General features: G+C 46.4%; 1 protein-coding gene across 3 annotated transcripts in view; it reads left to right on the forward strand.

Annotated features, from left to right (window-relative positions):
• Nucleotides 1–21,286, forward strand: part of TNR (tenascin R) — a 391,224-nt gene that overhangs the window by 297,974 nt on the left and 71,964 nt on the right. For all 3 annotated transcript variants that reach the window (XM_083446252.1, XM_083446254.1, XM_083446253.1), the window contains one exon: nucleotides 12,859–13,417. In XM_083446252.1, the coding sequence (XP_083302378.1) occupies nucleotides 12,919–13,417 (499 nt within the window). In that variant the 5' untranslated portion in view covers nucleotides 12,859–12,918. The remainder of the gene's footprint in view (nucleotides 1–12,858; nucleotides 13,418–21,286) is intronic.

Raw genomic sequence — 21,286 nt, forward strand, 5'->3', positions numbered from 1 at the left:
TTTATGTTAGTTAATACTGCTAATAGATATTTCTATTCTAAGCAATGAAGGGCTAGGGACATGACTGTCAGTGGGAGTTTGGTCCTTTTGCTGTGTTCTATCAGATTCAGTAGTTTCCTAATGGGCTCTGTTATGTTGTGACCAGGGACAGAGCCTGCCTGGTCCAGGGCGATTAGTTTGTGTAGGAAGATTTTTAGGCAGTTAGCCAGGATTGATGTGAATATCTTGTAGTCTTGGTTTATCAATGACATTGGGTGGTATGATTCTATTTTGAGGCTATCTTGGTGTGGTTTTCGGATAGAGGCTATTTTGTAAGAGGTCCAGGTTTTGGAGATGGGGGCCCCTTTTATGATGTTGTTAAATAGGCAGGTCATGTAAGGCATCAGGGGTTCTTTGATTTTTTTGTAGAATTCTGCTGATAGCCATCTGGGCTTTGGGTAGTTTCATGTTTTTGAGGACCGTATCTATTTTCTCTGGGCTGTCCATGAATTCTTGTTCCTCTGCAGTTAAGGTTGGCATGGTCAGCCCTGCTAGGCATCTTTTGTTTTCTTGTTCAGGTGGGTTGCCGGAGATGTAAAGATTGGCATAAAATCCATCAAATTCTGAGATGGAGGATGTTATGTTACCATTTTTTTTAGTGACAGAGTGTATTCTTCTTTTGAGTGAATTTTTCCTGTAGCTGTTTGCTAATAGTCTGGAGTTCTTCCCTCCATATTCATAAACGCGTTGCTTAGAGTATAGGATGTTAATCATTGTTTTATTGATTTCTAGATAGTCAATTTCCCTTCTTTTTTGTTCTGTGAGTTTGTTCCTGTTTGTTTGTAGTGTGATTAGAGGGTTGTAATGTCTTGTTCTAAATTACTAATTTTTGAGGATGTTTGTTTTTTAAGGGATGCCATCTCCTTTACGCAGGATCCTCTGATGACCGCTCTCATTGTGTCCCAGAAGAGGGTAATTGTTATGTCGCTCACATCATTGTCCTTAAAGAAGTTTTGGAGAGTTTCCAAGAGACTCTCTCTAGCTAGTTGGTTTGTGGTCAGGATGGGGCTGAAGGATGATGATGGGGTAGTTTGTGCTTCCTCACCTATTTTGAGGGTAGCTAATTTATTTTTCAGACATGTGCTTTCCTCTTGGAGTTGCTCTATTTGTTTTAGTTGCATCTGGTTTTCCTTTTCTAGAGTGGAGATGGTGCCAGTGAAAGTCTCCACTTTGGAGGTCAAGTTGCTGATTATTGTCTTCAGGGGATTCACTGTGTTCTTCAGTAGTTCTTCTAGTCTCAGTTCCATTTCCCTCAGGTCCCTTTTCGTTGTTGGGCAGTTGTCATCATGGGGGGATGTTGAGGCCTCTTTGTCATTTGCCATCTCCTTGGTTGGTGCCATCTCAATTGTCTTGGTGACCTTGGTCTGGGATGTGTGCTGTGTTCTGTTGAAGGGGGGTGGGATGTTGTGTTTTGGTGTTTTGGTGGACATTTCAATTATTTGAAGTGTTTCATATACCATATGTTCCTGTACGGTAGGTCAGTTTTACTAGCATCCCCATACTGTAAATGTGGAGCTTAGGGATCATCCACACTTATCTTTCACCCTGTGCTTTCCAGGCACAGGTCCACCCTTTCCCTGCCGCTTTACCCAAGAAAACCCGCTCTGTACCGCTGAACTGGAGCAACCAGAAATTTGGGTTTTCCATGGATTGTCGTTTGCTCTGCTTCAGCGGTCAAGAGTGGGTTTTCCTGGTGAAAGCAGTAAGGCAAAAAATAGTTCTCAGACACAGACTTAGAAAGTTCAGACCTGTGCCTAGAAATGAGGAGCAAATGTAATTGTGGATGAGCCCTAAATCCTGCAAAATAGTGGGTTATCTAATGGGGTAACCCTAAATTCTAGGCAGAAGCAGCAGGGCAAAGAAAAATGGCGGATTGACTGGGGCCAACTCGCAGTAAGGGGTAGATATAAATTCATTTTCTGTTGTGGCACTGCTGAGTGGCCTGAATTTGGCTCTTTTCCAGACTAATCTGGCTTAGAATCTAGCAACAAGGGTTGGGGGCTAAGATTCCGGCCTAAGGCCCTGTCTAGTTACACAAACATGCACACAACTCACAGACCTTATTTGCATGACTGAGGTACAATTTCCTAACTCACGTCCTTTCCTGGCCACTGTGCAGCATTAGCCTAATTCAGCTGGTGAAAGACAAATCCCTTTGCGCTTACTTTGAAATGTCCCTTGTGGGCAGAGGAAACCTAGGACCCTGGTGCTGTGAGAAAATAGAAGGTCCCAGACTGAAGCAATTCTCATTTGACAGCAAAGACTCTGCAAGAGCAAAGAGTGTTGAGCAGAGCTGAGTTGCGTGAGTCCACCAGCTGCATGACGGCCCCAGTTCACCTAATTAGCACTGTATCAAAATGGAGCAGCAGGGAGAGTCCATTATCTGGTGCTTATATATTACCACAGGACATCATTACCTCGGCTGCCGAAGGTTGCCATGATAATTATATTGATAAGGGGGATTGGATTGGCAATGTGGTATAGATCCCCAAAGTATCTGTTTATCAAGTTACTTTATCTTCTCTGTCTAATTTATGTGACTGTTAACTAATGTATATATTGTCAGTGGCTGCTCTATCCCTGCATCTCTTGTTTCTGCAGCACATCTCTCCTTCCGCGCTATTGAATTCTCTCTAGCCTTGCATTGTTTCTCTCTCCCTCTCCCTCTTATCTCTGCCTTTTATCCATCCATCTTTCCATATGCACGCCCCTCTCTCACTCTCTCATTTCCTCCACTGGTCGATCTGTGTTTGCTCTTCAAAAAAAAAAAAGAGAGCGAAAGAAAAAAGTGACTCTTCTGTTCTTATTGAACCATAGACGCATTCAACTCCTGAGAGAGAGGAGCAAGGGGAATTTCATATTCACACATCTACGCCAAAGTCTATAATCCTCACAATGCACAAGGCTAGCTTTGAAATGTCTCTGCTGAGCTGGCTAAGAGAGCCACACTTGGGCCTTACACACCAACCCGAAAAGGCAGACAGGGAAGGGCCAGAGAGCAGGTTGCAACCCTCTCTGCACCACATGCAGAGCCAGTGTGGTGTAGTGGTTAAGAGCGGTAGTCTCGTAATCTGGGGAACCGGGTTCGCGTCTCCGCTCCTCCACCTGCAGCTGCTGGGTGACCTTCGGCTAGTCACACTTCTTTGAAGTCTCTCAGCCCCTCACCTCACAGAGTGTTTGTTGTGGGGGAGGAAGGGAAAGGAGAATGTTAGCCGCTTTGAGACTTCTGAAGGGGAGTGAAAGGTGGGATATCAAATCCAAACTCTTCTTCTTCTTCTTCTTCACATGGGGCTCCTCAGAAGCAATTGCTGCAAATGAGTAGTCTCTCATGCACTCCCACCTCAGCTGTTGCCTGGGGCCAGGTATGCAATCCAAGGTCAGCAGGGCTTCTTTGGAGCCTTCAACTACCATGAGAACAGAGACACTGGTCAGGAGATTCAGGAGAGACTCCCGGGCAAACTGATCATGCCATCACCTTCATGCTGCAGGTGCAGGAGTCCCATAATTGTATGTTCTGCTGTGGTCAGGGAAACCTTGATAAGTGGCTACAATCCTTCTGCTTAGTTTTCTGTTTGTAGGGGAACCATTTATAGCGGGGAGACATTTAACACGGCAGACTGGAGTGAAATAATTTCAGGAACACTTTTAGGTTTTAGGCCGGGGTGGCTAATTCCCAGGGCAGGGTCCTGATCCAGCCCCCACTCCAGCAAATTTTAAATCCCACCAAGCCCCCACCAATTATGGCAGCAGCAAAAAGGGAAGAAAACAAGGCCTGGGGGTACATGTCACCCCACTCCCCAGTCTTCAGATCCATCAGTTGGTGAGCAGAGAGAGGACAGTACACATACCCTCCAACATTTCTCCGATGAAAATAGGGACACCCCATTCCATAATGATAATTTTACTCACACATCTTACTGGGTTGCCCCAGTCTCTCTGGGAAGCTTCCAACATATATAAAAACATAATAAAACATTGAACATTAAAAAAAACCCCTTCCCTATACAGGAATACCTTCAGACAGCTGGGGGGGCCAGATAACTCCATAATTCCAGTGAAAATAGGGACATCCTATCATACCCTCCACCATTTCTCCAATGAAAACATTTCTTCTTTAGGGTGTCCTAAGGAAAAGCAGGACATTCTAGGATCAAATCAGAAACCAGGATGGCTTCCCTAAATCAAGGATGTCCCTGGAAAATGGGAACACTTGGAGGGTCTGCAGCAGTGGCGTAGCGTGGGTTGTCAGCACCCGGGGCAAGGCAAGTAATTTGAGCCCCCTAACCCGGGGCAAGGCAAGTAATTTGCGCCCCCCGCTGCACTGTCCCTCCCCCAGATAGTCCCTCGCTCTCTCTCCGCACCGCACCGCACGCCTGGCACCCTCCCCTCCACAGTGGGCGGCGACCCGGCGGCTCGGATCGGATTCGCACAGCCAGCACTGCAGTGAGAGAGAGTGAGTGAGACAGGTAGGGGCAGAGAGCTGCGAGTGCGAGCGCGCCCCCCCCCCAGATGTTGCGCCCGGTGCGGCCGGCCCCCCCTGCACCCCCCACGCTACGCCACTGGTCTGCAGTACATGCCCTTCCTCAGTTCACCTACAGAGGACATGTTGGGAGGAAGGGCCTGTGCGTGCATCTGCCCATGTGCGCATCTCCCTCCATGTGCATACAAGAGTGTGGCAGAGTTTCTGCTTTGCATGCAGAAAGTCCCAGGTTCCATCCCCAGCAACTCCAGGCAGGACTGGGAAAGAACAGCGCCTGAAATCCTAGAGAGCTCCTGCCAGTAAGCCCAGATGAAAGTGAGCCAGATGGACTAATGGGCTAACAGCAGAAGGCACCTTCCTGGTGGCCACACCCACTGCTGTCCTGCAGCCCTTGGAGGGTTGGCCAAGGGTAAAGTGGACCAGGGCCTAAGAGGGTTAGGCACTCCTTGGTTAGGTCCTTGGTTTCCAAATCACACAGAAGGCCCCACAGATGCCTTGTGCTCGGTAGCAGCAGTAGCACTGCCATTTTTCTTTCTTTCATCAAGAGAAACAGAAGGGGGGAAACAATTGCATGCATTAATTGTCCATCTTGATATTTTATTAAGGATTTTCTTGTTTTACAGAAATAAGTGTAATGCCTCGTATTTTTTTTTCCATGTAACATTTTTACAAATCCATTTCATTTGTTGAGGCATTAGGGGGAGAAGAAAAAAAAGAAAAAAGAAAGGGGGGTGGAGAGAGGGAAGATGGATGGGGGTGGGGTCCGGTGGCGGTGTTTCTATTATGTTTAATGTATGTAGAGTTTGGTGTCAGCATTGCTTGTGTTGTTCACTTGTGTTCCTTTGGTGGTGAGAGAGGTTGGGGTTGGCCTAGGGTGTGATTGTTTGCTTGTGATTGGCTGTGGTGATCTTTGTTTTCGTGGCATGCATTAATTGTGTAAATTAAAAATGGTTCCATGTTGCGGGTGGTTTGACCCCCTTGTCTCTCCCATTTAAAAAAAAGCAAAAAAACTTCATCGGTTCCGACAACCATATGCACAGCCCACAGACTAATGTAGCAACTGATGCAATTGAGCCACATTGTGATTTGGTAGATTTATCCACAAAACAGCTCCCACTCTCATGGTACTAAGGAAGCTCTCGGGTTTGTAAATATCTGCACTCTGGATGAGAGCCCGTCACTCGCAACCCACGCTGCTCCACTCCCTGAACTGAAATCTGTTTCTCATGCCTCCCATGGAGCAGAGGTGGCGATGGCATCCACAGATGTCACTTCAAGCAGCAGGTATTACTCACCAATTAAGGAGAGAGGCAAAGTACATCCATAATTTCTAAAGAAATTTAAGATAACTACCCTGCAAGTGCTGAAGACGCCACTGAACAATCGCTCAGCATGTTTTCAGGCAGGTCGTGGGTTTTTGCAAAAGGTAAGAAGCTGGTAAACAGCTGTTTTAATGCAGGAGGCTGTGGGAGAGGAAGATACTTCATTTCCCATGGGTGCAAGGAACAGAAAATAGTTATGAATTATACAAGGCAATTTCACATGTTACTGCTGTAAAGTGTGTCCTGATATCCGCAGCATCCCTGTTCTGACTCCCTGACTCAATATCAGGTACAAGCACTCAAATCCCAAAGCAGGCAGGTGGTAGTGTTGGAATCTTTAAGGATGACAGCAATGTCCCCTCTTCCAAGCCTCAACGCTGATGCTGGTGCCCTACCACAAACTCAGGCAGGCAGCACTGGGTAAGATCCACTCCACCCAGCTCACCCATCCAAATCTTGGCATGATGCACACCAAACCATGGGCAAGTGAGGATTTACTATGGTGCTGCCTGACCTGGCAGTACTGCAAGGCTAGAGGGCTGGCTGACAGAAAAGCCTAAGCCCTGTTGGATGGGATGGGGACCAGAGAGGGGGAAGACTCTTAACTGTCTAATCCCCACTCATCTCATTACCTCCTCCCATTGCCAAATCTCCCTCTGCCTGTGATCACACCAGTAGGAAACCCCAGGTATACGACAAGGGTATTGTTGACTGTGTGTATCCTTTGTACACCAGTTTTTTAAACAATTGTGACCAAATGTCCACAGAAGAGTCATTCTTATCGTGCATATCTTTTCTTTGCAAACATGGGTCTGGGGGACTTGGCTGTGGGAACCTGAGCTGGATAGCTCAGTTGGTTAGACCATGGTGCTGATAACACCAAGGTTGCAGGCAGAGGGACCAGCTGCATATTCCTGCCCTGCAGGGGGGGTTGGACTAGATGATCCTTAGGGTCCCTTCCAACTCTACAGTTCTATGATTCTATGATTCTGGTGAGAAAGAACTGGATCAGCAAGAGAAGGTCAAAGGGCCTCATCCCGCCAACCTCTTCTCTTCTGGAAATTGCATCCTCCTGGAAACTGGGTCAATGCCGACAACAGAGGAGGTACAGCATGGACTCATTCCAGGAGAATCTGGGGCTTCTGACTGCTGGTGTCAGAATGGACAAAGATGGGACAAGGAGAGTCAAAGCTTAACTGTAGCTCTCCCCATCCTTGATCATTTTCTCGTTTCACACTTTAAAACATCCATCCAATCTGGCTAAGTAGTAAGAACATTGGCCTTTTTGTCTGTAGTTGCAGTTGCTTACCCTTTGTTGCTGATGAGTAATTTCTCAATTACACCCCTGTAGATAAAGGACACCAATGAAAGACAACGTGAAAGTCAATGGGCCTAGAGGCACCTCATTTGCACCAGGCAGAGCTCAGTGTCCACAAATTGATGCTAGATCACCATGGTAGCATAATAAGAAGAATACTCATGTGTAACACCAACTTTATTTGCAGGAAAGCCAGACTTTCCCCTTCATGCTAGGTCCTCTTCCTTCACTTCTATCCTATCCCCCTGACTTAGAACTTGAGCCTCTTCAGCAAGGCCATGGCACAGGAGTCAGCTCCTAGGAGTCAGGTCCCTTCGCCCCACTCCATGAAACATTTGAGGGAGCGAGGCCCCCACAAAAACATTATGGGCATTGCCATTCAAATGGTGTGGGTGCGCCCCATTATGTGATCAATTATGCAGGGGGGCTTACCTGCCCCCCCCCAATATTTTACTCAACCAGGCACCCCTGTGCCATGGCATACCTGGACAGCAGCTAGCAGAAGTGAAAGACCAAATAAGTTCGTGTAGTTGAAAAGCTTGTCATTTTTTAAATAAACTTGTACTGTATATCTTTTTTACTCGTTTGGGTTGCTGCTCTGTGCTAGATTCAAAACTGCTCAGTGCTAGATTCAGTTCCTTGTATTTGTTTTCTACTATAAATTGCTATTTTCTTATAGCCCAGGTTGGAGAGGCTTCTTTCCCACTCCCTGAAACACCCTGCCCTTGCTCTAAAGCAATTGGTGGGTCCCAAAATTGAAGAGATTTCACCCCTCCCATACCCAAGAATCTCCTGAGCCGTCTGCTGATTCTGCAGAGAGGAGGAGGCGTGTTCTGATATCTACATATTCTGCTCCAGCACCACAGTCAGAGAGTAAGTCAGTCAGTGAAAGAGAGAGTCGGTCAGTGAGAGAGTCAGGGAGTGAGTCAGTCTGTGTGTCGAAAAGACTGAGTGTTATCTCTGTGTAGATAAGGTCGCTGCAGAAAGCAGCTGAAACACTCAGTGCACTCCAGCATCTCCATTTGTATATAGTTTGTATAGTACAGTAGCTGTTAGTGAATAAAAGAAGATATTCTTCAGCGCTGTTGTCCGAGTGATTTATGCTGTGCTGTACAATGACAGTCTTCTTGGTACAGTGATTTGCGGTGCTCACAGCTCTGAGTTGTGAGTCCACAGCACTTAGACCTGTTCCTGTGAGGAAGGTGGTCTCTGGAAGTGCTACCCAGCTCGCCTAGCCCAGTTGGGCTGAAGTGGATGAGTCCAGTTGGTGACACTGGCTCAAGGGCGATGCTGACAAAAATAAGCATTATAACAATCACTCTCCATCTATCCATTCATATACTGCGCTGATCAGATTTGGCTATGTAGTAGCCAAATCATGACATGGGGAAGTAAAGTCAGTTCAGAGTTAGGGATTCTTATATTGCTTTGAATGTGCAAATAATTTCCCCACAATTGATAGGAGAGTCAATTGGGGGGGGGGGAATCAACCACCATTTTGACCGAGCATTATGTGCCTTCCTGCAGTGAAGTATGGCTAACCATCCTTAGCTTCAAGAAGAGGAAAAAGGAGAGAAAATTCAAACATAGTAATTACAGCAAGCTATCAGAACAAAAGCAAATAGCCAGCTCCCACTAAAGCACTATAGCATGAAATTGCTGCAGAAAAACAGTAAATGCAACACCTGTTTCTAAGTTACTTTTCTTTGAAAGAACTGCATTCAAACTGTACAGCTCTCTCCATAAACTACTCTTCCAATGAAAATTAAATGTAAGACAAATTTCCAAGCAGCAGGTAAGCAATAGGCAGTCAAGTTGACCCCGGTGCTGTAGTAAGAATAATAAGACTCCTTTAGCCTAGAGTCACAACTGTCTGTCTGCCGGGCACAGACTTTCTGCTGTGATTTTTAAGGCAGACGTATTGGAGTGAAATGTGATCAATGAGCACCTTCCCAGCCCCCCTCCAAAACAGGCCCCTTCAGACTTAAAAAAACACCCTGTAGGTCTAATCTAGCACTGGTGTAACTACACTGAAGAAAAGAGTTCATGCCGGAGGAGGAATTTGGCCCATGAAGTCTGGATTTACCACCCAGAGACTGCAAATCAATACCAAAATGGAAAGTTGCCCAGTTGCAAATAAAGACACTTTACCACATTATTCTGTGTGCCGGTGGGGGGTGGAATGACTTTTAACAAGCAATATCTGTGCGTCCTGAACACAAACGTAAATAAACCTAAGATTGTGCAGTGTAGTTTAATGATATTTAATGCACTGGCTGCCGCTGCAGGAGCCTCTCAATCAAACTAGTGCTGTGTTTCTGGGGAATATTACATGGTCTGAGATAATGGCACATTCCTGCCTGGAACAAACAATCACAAGTCACATTTTCATCGCTTCATTGTTTTCTTTCATCAGTGATGATTAATATATGCAGAATAGAACCTTACCTACTTGGGTTGTGGGGAGGGAGGAAGAAGTGGAGGTTTTTTTCCTCACAGTTGATGATTCCATTAAACTATTGGCCCCCTAAGACTGCAGAGTGCCAAGCCCTTTCATAAGGTGCTTGCAGGCCTAAGGAAACTGTCAGAAACCAATAGGGTCGAATCACAGGTTCCTTGAAACAAATAACATTAAGTGGTAATATAGGAAACAGCTCTCAGGACAGAGAGATGGTTTTAATTCCAGATACTTTCCCTTTGTAAACTCCTTTGAGGGTTTGTTGTTTTTATAAGTCGAGCAGTATATAAATGTTATGAAACAAAGAATACTTTCCCATGACACCATCATTTTTATGATGATTACTAATTATCATTACAATGAATATTTGTCGCTGGCCTGCCCATTGTCTCTTTCTCGGGTGACAATGGATTGCGCCTCCGGTACGAATATCAATATTCAGTGTAAGTAACAATCATTGATGATAACAATAAAAAAGTAACACAGGGTTCTGGGAAAGTATTATTTATTTTGATTGAGTGCTAAAGAGTGGTTTTCCCTGGGTGAAAGTGGTGGGACAAGATGGAGAAGCCCTTTGTGAGAAATAGACCTTAGATTTCTGCAGCAAGGAAGCCACATTCGAGACTCTTTTCAGCATCTGGCATCATTGGGCAGTTGGCAGGATCATCCCCTGACCCATGCCTTGCCCCCTCTCAAAAAAGTTTCAGCCTGGCAGAACATGGGCAGCTGGGCCTAACATGTCCTAGAATGCCCTCATCATCACATCGCAAGGGGTCAGTCCTGGAAATTAAAATGGCAGTTCCCAGCCACCCAGTCAACTTCCAAGGGTCCAACAACAGATTCAGCCCACCAGAAGGCACCCTGCCTGGAGCCCTCTCAAACTTGGAGCCACCCTTCCTAAACTTTCCTTCCTGTCAACACACAACCCACCCAAGTCCCTTGCTCTCCTGTAAACATTCACATGAGGTGGCAGATATTCCTGCTGTTGATTTTGAGGCATCGAAGCACAAAGCTACAGCTTTGCCTCATTAAGAGCATGTGTGCTCACATGTCTTCGGCAATCATTCAGACAGCCTTGACTTTTAAGTGGCTCCTGGGTCCTGCACATCCTATTCATCACTCTCTGCCAGTGTGGTGTAGTGGTTAAGCGCGGTAGATTCGTAATCTGGGGAACCGGGTTTGCGTCTCCACTCCTCCACATGCCCTGCTGGGTGACCTTGGGCCAGTCACACTTCTCTGGAGCCTCTCAGCCCCACTCACCTCACAGAGTGTTTGTTGTGGGGGAGGAAGGGAAAGGAGAATGTTAGACGCTTTGAGACTCCTTCGGGTAGTGATAAAGCAGGATATCAAATCCAAACTCTTCTTCTTCTCTGTGGCTCCTTGTTATTCAGTCTCAGGTCTCTAAGCATCTCTGTGGTCTCAGTGAAAGAGGGCCCTTCAACTTCCTGTACATTAGAGCATTTGGCAGCGGGACCAAAGTAGGGATCCTTATTTTTGTTCCAGTACAATACTGCTAAGTTCTTTATCATATTCTACTCTGTGGAGCTATTTCAGTGAGAACGGAAGGGGAAATGTGTGTCTGCTGCACCTGCCATCTCAAACAGCTGCAGCTTACTCCAGCAGTAACTTCAGATACAAGGTACATAATCGTGGTCTGTACAGATGCACCAAAGCGAACTGGAGTAAATTATTGCTCATTGCACCAGCAGTGCTACTTTAGACACTTCAGAGCATCAGACCAATAGCACTGAGTTACTGCTAGAGAACATCAAACTACTGATGTTTGAGAGAGTAAGTGTGAATGCAATTAACTTTACAGGGTTGAATTGTTCTTTTAAGCAGACTGTTTCATTATCAAGGTCACTTATTAGTTTAGCTCTTTTCAGAAGCCATGCCTTCGAAACCTAAGTGCTGCCGACGGAGCAGAACTAAAGTGGGGGGGGGGGGGGTAAAACCTCCAAGCAATCTGGCAAGACGATCACCTTAATCTAGTGCTGTTCAGAATTCTCTCCTCTAATTTATTGAAAGCTTTCTTCACCTGTTCCTTTTTTCCTGCCTCATTTTCATATAATATCAGGGGGTGTAGAGTTGAACTCGCTTTGTCACTGAGATGCAACTGTGGGTGTTCATTTTCCCATTAAACCTTTCTCCTACACTCTGTAACCTCCCCAGCTGGCTGCACTTACTGATCAGTAAAAGCCCCATAGAAAGAGCTATCTCATGACGTCTTCCTCTAGGCTTTAATTGACGCATTGGAGGCCAGGGAGGGTGGCTGCCGCCCGGGCCCCTGATTTTGTTGTTAAAGGAAGTCTTTCCTGTTAAAAAAATGTCTATTTGTGCAGTGATACGTTTTTAAAAGTAAAAAAAAAAAAACTTCACTTAAGACACACATACACAAGTGAGTAATTCACATAGAATTACAGAGTTGTAGAGTTGGAAAAGAACCTTAGGGTCGTCTAGTCCAACTCAGTTAAAGCACCCATCTTCCCTTTGCCCTCAGAGATGACATCATATGGGCAAAGCATGGTGCTGTGACATCAGTGTGTGGCCTATGTGTTGCCTGAGAACATATTAAGCAATCCTATATTTTCTGCTCAGAAGGAGATCTCATTTAATTCATGGGGCTTACTCCTAGGAAAGTGAGGATAGCATTGTTTACTTAAGGCTCTAAAGCACTTTGCAAGTGCTTAGAGGTATACTAGTTGTCAGCAATAATACAGTGGTACCTCTGGTTGCGAACGAGTTCTGTTCCAGAGGCCCGTTCGCAACATGAGCAGAACACAACCCGCGTTTGCGTGTGCATGGGTCATGATTCGCCGCTTCTGCACATGCACGTGACATCATTTTGCGCATCTGCGTGAGTGGTGAAACCCGGAAGTAACCCTTTCCGGTACTTCTGGGTCACCACAGGATGCAACCTGAAAACACTCAACCTGAAGCAAACGTAACATGAGGTATGACTGTAGTTGTAACTGTTGCCCTTCACTTTTCCTAATTGTGGATTATAACTCAATTGAAAATTGATGGGTTTTGTTCATTTTTGCTTAGTTCTTCCCAATCAACCTTCTCTCTCTCTCTCTCTCTCTCTCTCACACACACACACACACACTTAATCCTATGCTTGCATGCATAGATGTTTCTACTGTCTGTGCAAAGGATTTCAGCCTCAAATCTATCATATCCTCTTAGGATCTACTCCCAACACTGGTCTCATAAATTCCCCTCTTGTGCTTTGTTTCAGGTTCCAATAGAACCCTGCCTTCCAACGCTGGGACGGAAGCTTCTTGCCCTCCCTAAGAAAATGGGGGCTGATGGTGAACATGCAGTTCTAAGGAACATTCTAGTCAGTCTCAACTTAATGCTGCTAGGGTCCATCTTCAGACCTTTCGAGTGCCGCCTGGAAGTGATGACGGAGAGAGTCAAAAGACAGGTGACTGATGCCGAAGGGGGCTTTACCAACTACACGGCACCTATCAAAGACCAGCCCATGGTCTTCAGCCATATATACAACATAAATGTGCCTCTGGACAGCCTCTGCGCAACATCCCTAGAGGCTTCCTCTGACCCAGAGGTGAGTTCAGAAGATGACCGGATGACGGAATACACCGAACAGACCTCAGACAGTGAGAGCCAGGTCACCTTCACCCACAGGATAAACCTCCCCAAACAGACTTGCAAGTGTACCGCCTCCTCCCGGGACATACAAGAGCTGCTGAGCAGGATTGAGATGCTGGAGAGGGAGGTCTCCATGCTTCGTGACCAATGCAACTCCAATTGCTGTCAGGAAAATGCAGCCACAGGTAGTAACTGATGCCGTGGGGTCTTGATGAAAGCTAAGAAATTTCAAATAAAAAAGAATGAATTTATGAGTCATTTGCTTAGTGTTTCTCAAACCTGGGTCCCCAGCTGTTGTTCAACTACAACTCCCATCACCCCATCAGGGGTGATGGGAGTTGTAGTCGAACAACAGCTGGAATCCCAGGCACTGCTGGGGTAGGCAGAATTCTGCATTTTGCTTTCAGATTTCCAGGAAGGCCCTCAAGCTTTGCAGACCTGGAATTTGCTCTAGTTTTAATCCTAACTCGCAACATTAGATTTACTTTCATTTTTTTAAAAAACCACAGGTGTCTATCTTTCTCTCCTTCTCTTCCTTTTTCTACACCTCTCTCTCTTTCCCCACCACCCTAAACAAAACACAACAAGTATGTGCCCCCTAGCCACCCAGTTAAAGGTATGCCTAGTGACATGTCATGGACAAAATAAATAAATTATATTAATATTATATTAATATTATTATATTAATATTAATTATAAGGGGGACCCTCCTTATCTATTTGGGCAGGATGTGTGTCCAATTGGCAGGTTGCTGTGCTCCCCCTTTCAGGTATATACCACACCTTGCTGGCTTTGGGAGGCCAGTCCCAAGATCAGCTTTCAGCCACTAGGTATTTAGGTGATTTAGGGGGAAGATACCTGAATGCGCTTATGCATTACTCTTAGGTGGTGGGTTCCCAGAGTGTGGTCCATGGACCAACTGTAGTCCACAAACTTCATTCATACAGCCTACAGCATGGCTGTGAATTTGTAGTTGAAGTCGGGAGATAGCACATCTATTGCATTAACTATTCATATAGATTTTTTGAATTGGTTTTTATTGCTTCTTCTATTTCTTCCATTGGATTTTATTGTATTATGATTTGAATTCTATGGAATTCAGATTGTAATGCAATGCAATGTATAAGAAATAAAAAAGCAATAAAAATACAATTAAAATGATAGAGCACCTGGCACATTACAATTGCTATAATCAGCCAAAAAAATAATAATCATTAAGTGGTCCATCAAGACCCTCAGCAGTTTTCAAGTGGTCTGGGGTGGAGCAGTTTGGGGACCACTGTGCTAGGCCACACTTCGTGCCCACCAAACACACTAGTGAAATGACTAACTAGAAGCTAAAACTTGTTGATAGTGGTGAGACAGAAGCAGAGGGACAATTCTGGCTATTGAGCTGTCCAGTCCAGGGGGTGCTCCAGACTGCAACCTGCTGAAGAATGAAAATGCATGCATGAGAATGTCTTATCTGGGAGGCTTGAAAGCATCCTCCTCCATGCACAATGCTTCAGACATGATGGAGAAGTTGAGGGACCAGGTAACCTGAAGGCTTTGTGCTTTCTCCCTGCATATATCCATCACAATTGAAACAGAGCTTTTACATCTCTCCTAAATGAGAAATGTCCAAGGTGAGCCCAAGTTGGGAGCTCATTTCCCTGCTGAGGGAGATGCTAAAGTTCTGTTCTGGATGAGATGGAGAATCTCTACACATTCATCTGCCAAACAGAAGTTTACATATTTATTATATCCTTTATCAAGTTTGTAACCAAACCTCTGTTCAAAGAACTCAGGATGGCATTCATGAGGCGTTGTCCCACATTGCCTGCATAACTTCCCTGTGAGGTGGGTTAGGCAGTGAAATAATGATTTGCCCAGCTAGCTTCATGGTTGAATGAATATTTGGAGTTGAGTGAAAATCCCCCCCCCTCCCCAAGTAACAAAAACACTCGAAAGCATTGAATATGAGGAGGACTATGACAAAAGTTGATGAGGTGTCAAAATTCTTCAAAAGATTCATTGGGGGCCACAATATCAGTGGTAGCATTTCATTTAATCCCCACCACATCTATTGCCCAGTTAAAAACACACACACGTTTTTCTGGCAGCCCAGATTGCATGCACCAATTTGAGCTGAGAGTTCTCAAGCAATAATTTTGAGCTCAGCCTTAGTCTGAACCCAAGCTTAGCTTGGCATGCGCACAGGGCTTCTTGAGTTAGGGAGGCCGGGAGATAAAGGTTCGGGGAAAGGTTCGAACTGTTGAGTAACACTAGCCTAGAGAGACTTTGACATCTTGAGGAAGTCTCTCCCTTGTTGTCAGACAGCCAATCAAAACCAGAATGTAGAGACTTAATGTTAATAAAAACATTTTTAAAAACCCAGAGTGTAGAAGCAGTAAAGCTCAGCAAGACATGTTGCTTTATCTTGAGCAGCCTAAAATAAAACTGTGAGGCAACAGTTTTCAAAAACCATCTTGTAGCTGAAAGCAGTATGGTTTCTACTGAGCCTGGTTTCTACTGAGTGGGGGTGACTTCAGCTGATGGGCTACCCTGTGACACCCTACATTTGTCTCACTGCAGCAGTGCTTCCCTTTGTCTCACTAGCTGTAAATTACATTATTCCATTCATTTTAATTCATAAGAGACAGAATGGGAGGTGGGGGGGTGGTAATCAATCATGTATCACTTGCAGACTGAAAGCAAGAACAGCAGCAAATACAGATTGTATTCACTTGATTGATCCCCATTCCAGCCCAAAGTGGCCATTTGCATGCCTGTTTCTGTTTTCATTGGTCTTCTTCAATATCTCTGGTGGCTTCGAGCCTGTTTTGGGCAAGGATTGGCTACGCAATTTAGTTCCCCACTACCTGTGAGTGTGGTTTGTGGGAGTGAGGCCAAATTGTGGGCCTTGTGGACCCAATTGGTGCTCAGGTCAGGCCAAAATGCACCTGTGGGTGGGAGGTTTCCCACCCATGCAATATATCAAAGAATACAATGCTTTCTATCTTCTGAAGCTGCAATCCTGCATCCAATTGCATATGCATAAGTCTCTTAGCATACACATGGCCGTTAGCAACTGTAAAAAAACCAACGTAAATAAATGAGAAGTTTGTGCATGCACACACAGTTAAAACACCTGGGAGAGTATCTTTAGCAGTCAGGAACCATCAGCAAAAACATTTATAATGAAAGCACTGGTTTTCATCTGAATAACAAAGCACAAAGCTTTGTGGAGCTCACTTGTATACCTTCAGGTTTAGTCTTCCAAAAGACACGGTTCAGTCGGTCATCTCTAGAAGTCTGTTCTTCAAAACTAAAGAAACAGCAGGCTATTGTAATAAGGTGGTTTTCAAAGGGGTTTGTTGGTATAATGAATCTCAGTCCCAAAAGAGAGAAGCAGAGTACAGAAAATGCTTTACACCTGAGGGAATATTGTAAAAGAGAGAGGCGTTTTTGAAAGAGTTTCTGCCTGCCTCCTTGACATTGTGTACACATCCAGCAGGGAGAGCCATGGAAAAAATACTAAAATTAATCCTTGCTTCCAAATATGTGGGAGTTCCTAGACCTGGCAGCCTCATTTGCAAACATCGCCACTGCGGATCAGTCCCCAAATTGCAGGGGAGAAGGGAACCCCTTTCCCTGCAAACACTACAGCATTTGCTGCTGCATGTTTTGTAAAAGGGCAATGTAGGAGACTAAAACATAGGACGAAAACCACTTGGCAAATAGGAGCATGCATCTTAAGATGGCTACTAGCCCAGGTTTCATTTCTTTGCCGGTGTTCCCCAGAATTCTTTCTCTCTAGGCAGCACCTCACAAAAGACTTTGATTCCTGCTGACACCACAGACAGAGCCAAAATTTGACACCTGAGGCAGGCACCTCACTCTGCAAACACAAACTCTACTACACACACAACCATGGCTCCGCACACCACCTCACTTAATCCTTTTCACGGCAAGCAGGCCCCACATTCGGCAAGTTAATGAATTCTGCTGTCTTGACCAAGCACCGCATTGCCTTTAAGAAGGACCTTTAAGAAGGACCATCACAAGAGCTGCCAGGCCTCCGCACCTGACCGGCTTTTAGGGAAAATCTTAGCATAAAGGGACCCTGCAGGTTGTCTTTTGCTCAGCTTTTAAAAGCTCTTGCTGTTACTTCATTCGCATATGCATTGTGCCAAGCTCCTGCGGATGCAGCTTCTGTTTCCTGGCTGCAGCAGGGAGAGCACGAGGCCACCATCACGGCTTGCCTCCCAGGCTCCTCTGCCTGGGTCTCAAAGTCTGAGGCTCCAGAGACCTAACAAATTAAATCCATCAACTTAGTGTTGTTTTTGTTTGAATGTTTGAATACAGGCTGCTGGGAGCGAGTCACCAGAGGCAAAGGGACGGCGACTGACCTGCCCTTTGCCTAATACTGAGGCTGAACTTGAGAGAGACACAAACACAAGGCAGGGTCTGCTAGTAACTTCACCCTCCTTGAGTCTCCTGTTTAAATTCTGGGCAGTGTGCAAAGGAACCAGAAAACTCCATTTCGCCACAGAGCTCTGGAGGATAATAAAGTCTGAGATAATTAAGGGAAAAGATGCCCAAGAGTTGCACTTCCCAGATCAAATCAGAGCCCTTTGCAAGACAGCTCAACTGACATGTCAGCTAATTAAAATTTCAGCTGCAAACCCTGAGCAGCTAGATCAGATCATAACTTAATCGGATTCACACCCCAAAGGAGCAGGTTCACAGTTTGGGGGTGCTTTGGATCCAACTCTGTCACTTGAGTGGCTAGAAGTGCCTTCAAGGGTGGAGCTTGGTAATATGCTGCCCTGTGCAAGGCCATTTGACGCCCTCCCTGCAGCCCTCAAGTCTCCCTTGGAGAAAGAGGTGCAAGGCTCTGGCAGGGTCCTAGAGCCCTCATGCCTCCTTCTCAAAGCCAGGCAAGTGCTTACTGGGCACTCCTCTTAGCTGTCTGCACCGCTCTCACTGCCCTAAATTTGCCTCTGCTGCCTTTTGCCAACTGCAGCTGGTTCAACAGCTACAGCCATTCCTGGACTGGGAAAGAACATTAGTTCATGCGCTATTTGCTTCCAAAGTGGATTACTCACACTTGATCTGCAGTTCTTGCGGAGCAGCCCAATTGCCAACAGGAATAAGGCCTTGTCAACATTTAACACAGGTCCACACTGATTTGCTACCAGGCCAGGTTCAAGGTGTTCCTATTAGCATAGGAAGGGACGCAGGTGGCGCTGTGGGTTAAACCACAGAGCCTAGGGCTTGCCGATAAGAAGGTCGGTAGTTCGAATTCCCACGACGGGGTGAGCTCCCGTTGTTGGGTCCCAGCTCCTGCCCACCTAGCAGTTCGAAAGCACGTCAAAGTGCAAGTAGATAAATAGGTACCACTCCGGCGGGAAGGTACCATATTTTTCGCTCTATAAGACGCATCAGACCACAAGACGCACCTAGTTTTTGGAGGAGGAAAACAAGAAAAAAATATTCTGAATCCCAGAAGCCAGAACAGAAAGAGGGATCGCTGTGCAGCGAAAGCAGTGATCCCTCTTGCTGTTCTGGCTTCTGGGATAGTTGCGCAGCCTGCATTCACTCCGTAAGACGCACACACATTTCCCCTTATTTTTTAGGAAGGAAAATGTGAGTCTTATAGAGCAAAAAATACGGTAAATGGCAGTTCTGGGCACTGCTCTGGTTCGCCAGAAGCAGCTTAGTCATGCTGGCCACATGACCCGGAAGCTGTACGCCGGCTCCCTTGGCCAGTAAAGCGAGATGAGCACCGCAACCACAGAGTCGGCCACAACTGGAACTAATGGTCAAGGGTCCCGTTACCTATTAGCATAGGAAGCCCTTAACCACTTGGGACCAGCTGACTTGCGTGATCGCCTTACCCCACATGGGTCCACTTAACTACTCCGACTGGTGGAATTGGCATGACTACACACTGGCGTAGCATGTGCTACCACTGCCTGGGGCATATGCACATTGGGGCACGCCCAGGCAGGGGTGGGCATGGAGGGGGCCTGCTGTGGCTACACCAGCATAGCCCAGCCCACCCCTTGCTGCCAAAGCAGCTGCTTCAAATCAGTCCAATTGGAGGGGCGCCCTCACACACACATCCTGGCAGGCCCTGCGCAGCTTTGCAAGGCTAGCGTCAGACTGTCGGATCCCAGCCTCGTGAAACGGCACCGGGGGGCGCACTCGCACACCAGAACCCAGCCAAGGAGAGGGGCAGCAATGCTGCCACTGCCTCTCTTCTGCTTCCACCCCCAGGTCACGCCCTCTTCCTCCCTCCTTGGTGGGTGGGGGTGGGTAACCGTGGTGCCCTCCCCCTTCCCGCGTATTGAAATCCAGCAGCTGCCTTCACTGTACACTTTTCAGCACCTGCTGAAAACATCATTGTTTAGACAAGTCTACCCAGATGATCTAAGGTCATTTTAATCTGCTTTAGTATTTTAGCTTTTGTATGTTTTAAAGTAGGGTTGTAATTGTTCTTGATTTTCTTGTTTTCTCCTTTTGCAAACCACTTTGAGGGGTTTTTTGGGGGGGGTTACAATCAAGTGTTTGGGAGAGAGGGACACGGGTGGCGCTGTGGGTTAAACCACAGAGCCTAGGACTTGCCGATCAGAAGGTCGGCGGTTCAAATCCCCATGACGGGATGAGCTCCCATTGCTCGGTCCCTGCTCCTGCCAACCTAGCAGTTCGAAAGCACGTCAAAGTGCATGTAGATATATAGGTACTGCTCCGGCGGGAAGGCAAACGGCGGTTTTGTGCTCTGCTCTGGTTCGCCAGAAGCGGCTTAGTCATGCTGGCCACATGACCTGGAAGCTGCACGCTGGCTCCCTCAGCCAATAAAGCGAGATGAGCACCGCAACCCAAGAGTCGGTCACGACTGGACCTAATGGTCAGGGGTCCCTTTACCTTTACTATGTGTAATGGTTCTAGGGGTTGCTCGTGCGTAAGCAGGTGTCTATCTCCCCGGCTGGGTACAAACACCTGGGTGGGTTGCCAAAGTGAACCTTTTCTGTCCGGACAGCCACTCACCCGTGGCTGACTCAATCGTTGGCAGAATCCGTCAGTGGGCGTTTCTTAAACTTCTTCCAGCAAAGAAGCTCTTTGATGCCTAGTCTTCTCCTACTCTCTCTGCGCGAAAGCATTCTGCGCAATTAGGGCGTAGGCAGCGGAGGACCCCTACTCTCCCCGCTGGTCCCCGGCAAGGAGTCATGGGACCGCCTCGCCGCTTCCCCCATCTCCCCCCCTTCTCCACTGGTGCTACGCTGATTCTCTTCCCCGGAAGATGGGCTGCTCCTCCCAATCCCGGGACGCTCTCCGGAATCCCTCTGGCTTTTGCTCTCTCCCTCCGGCACTGATGGCAGTTCCCTGACACTATGTTTGGGAGAGGGAGCTCTTAACTCTCTCCCTGCCTATTTGAATGCCTCTCTGCCTTCTCTGCCCATCTGAATGACACAGCTCACCCACCACGGCCCTCCCAGGAGAAAACGCACAAGTACCACTGATCTTCTCCCACAGAGCAAATAGCTTTTTAATTTTTATCAGGCTTTTTAATCCTCTGCTGTTTGCTTTTATGCTGCTTTGTATTTGTTTTATGTCTACTGGCTGCTTTTATGCCACTCTTTTGACTTGTGTTGCTTTAATATTTTGTTTTAATTTGCTTTTATTGTAATTTTAGATGCTTCATAAGCTGCCCTGGAAGCTCCCTGTGGGGTAGGGTATAAATCCCTAAAAACAAGGAAGCGCAGAGAAAGGAGGAGGAGGAAAGAGGAAAGGCCTCTCCTCTGGCGGCACCACTTTCCCAGTCGCACCCAAAGGGGCTTCCAGAACAGCTGTCAATGTTTATTTTTTAAAGTGTGCATAGATCTTCCTGTGTCCTAAAAGGATGCTGTAAAGACTAAATTTTGATTGCTATGCACCTTTATGAAAATAAGTGTAAATACAGTGGTACCTCGGTTAAGTACTTAATTCGTTCCGGAGGTCCGTTCTTAACCTGAAACTGTTCTTAACCTGAAGTACCACTTTAGCTAATGGAGCCTCCTGCTGCCGCC

The sequence above is a fragment of the Podarcis tiliguerta genome (genome assembly GCF_965153285.1).
Source record: "Podarcis tiliguerta genome assembly, chromosome: 6".
NCBI classification, from domain to species: domain Eukaryota; kingdom Metazoa; phylum Chordata; class Lepidosauria; order Squamata; family Lacertidae; genus Podarcis; species Podarcis tiliguerta.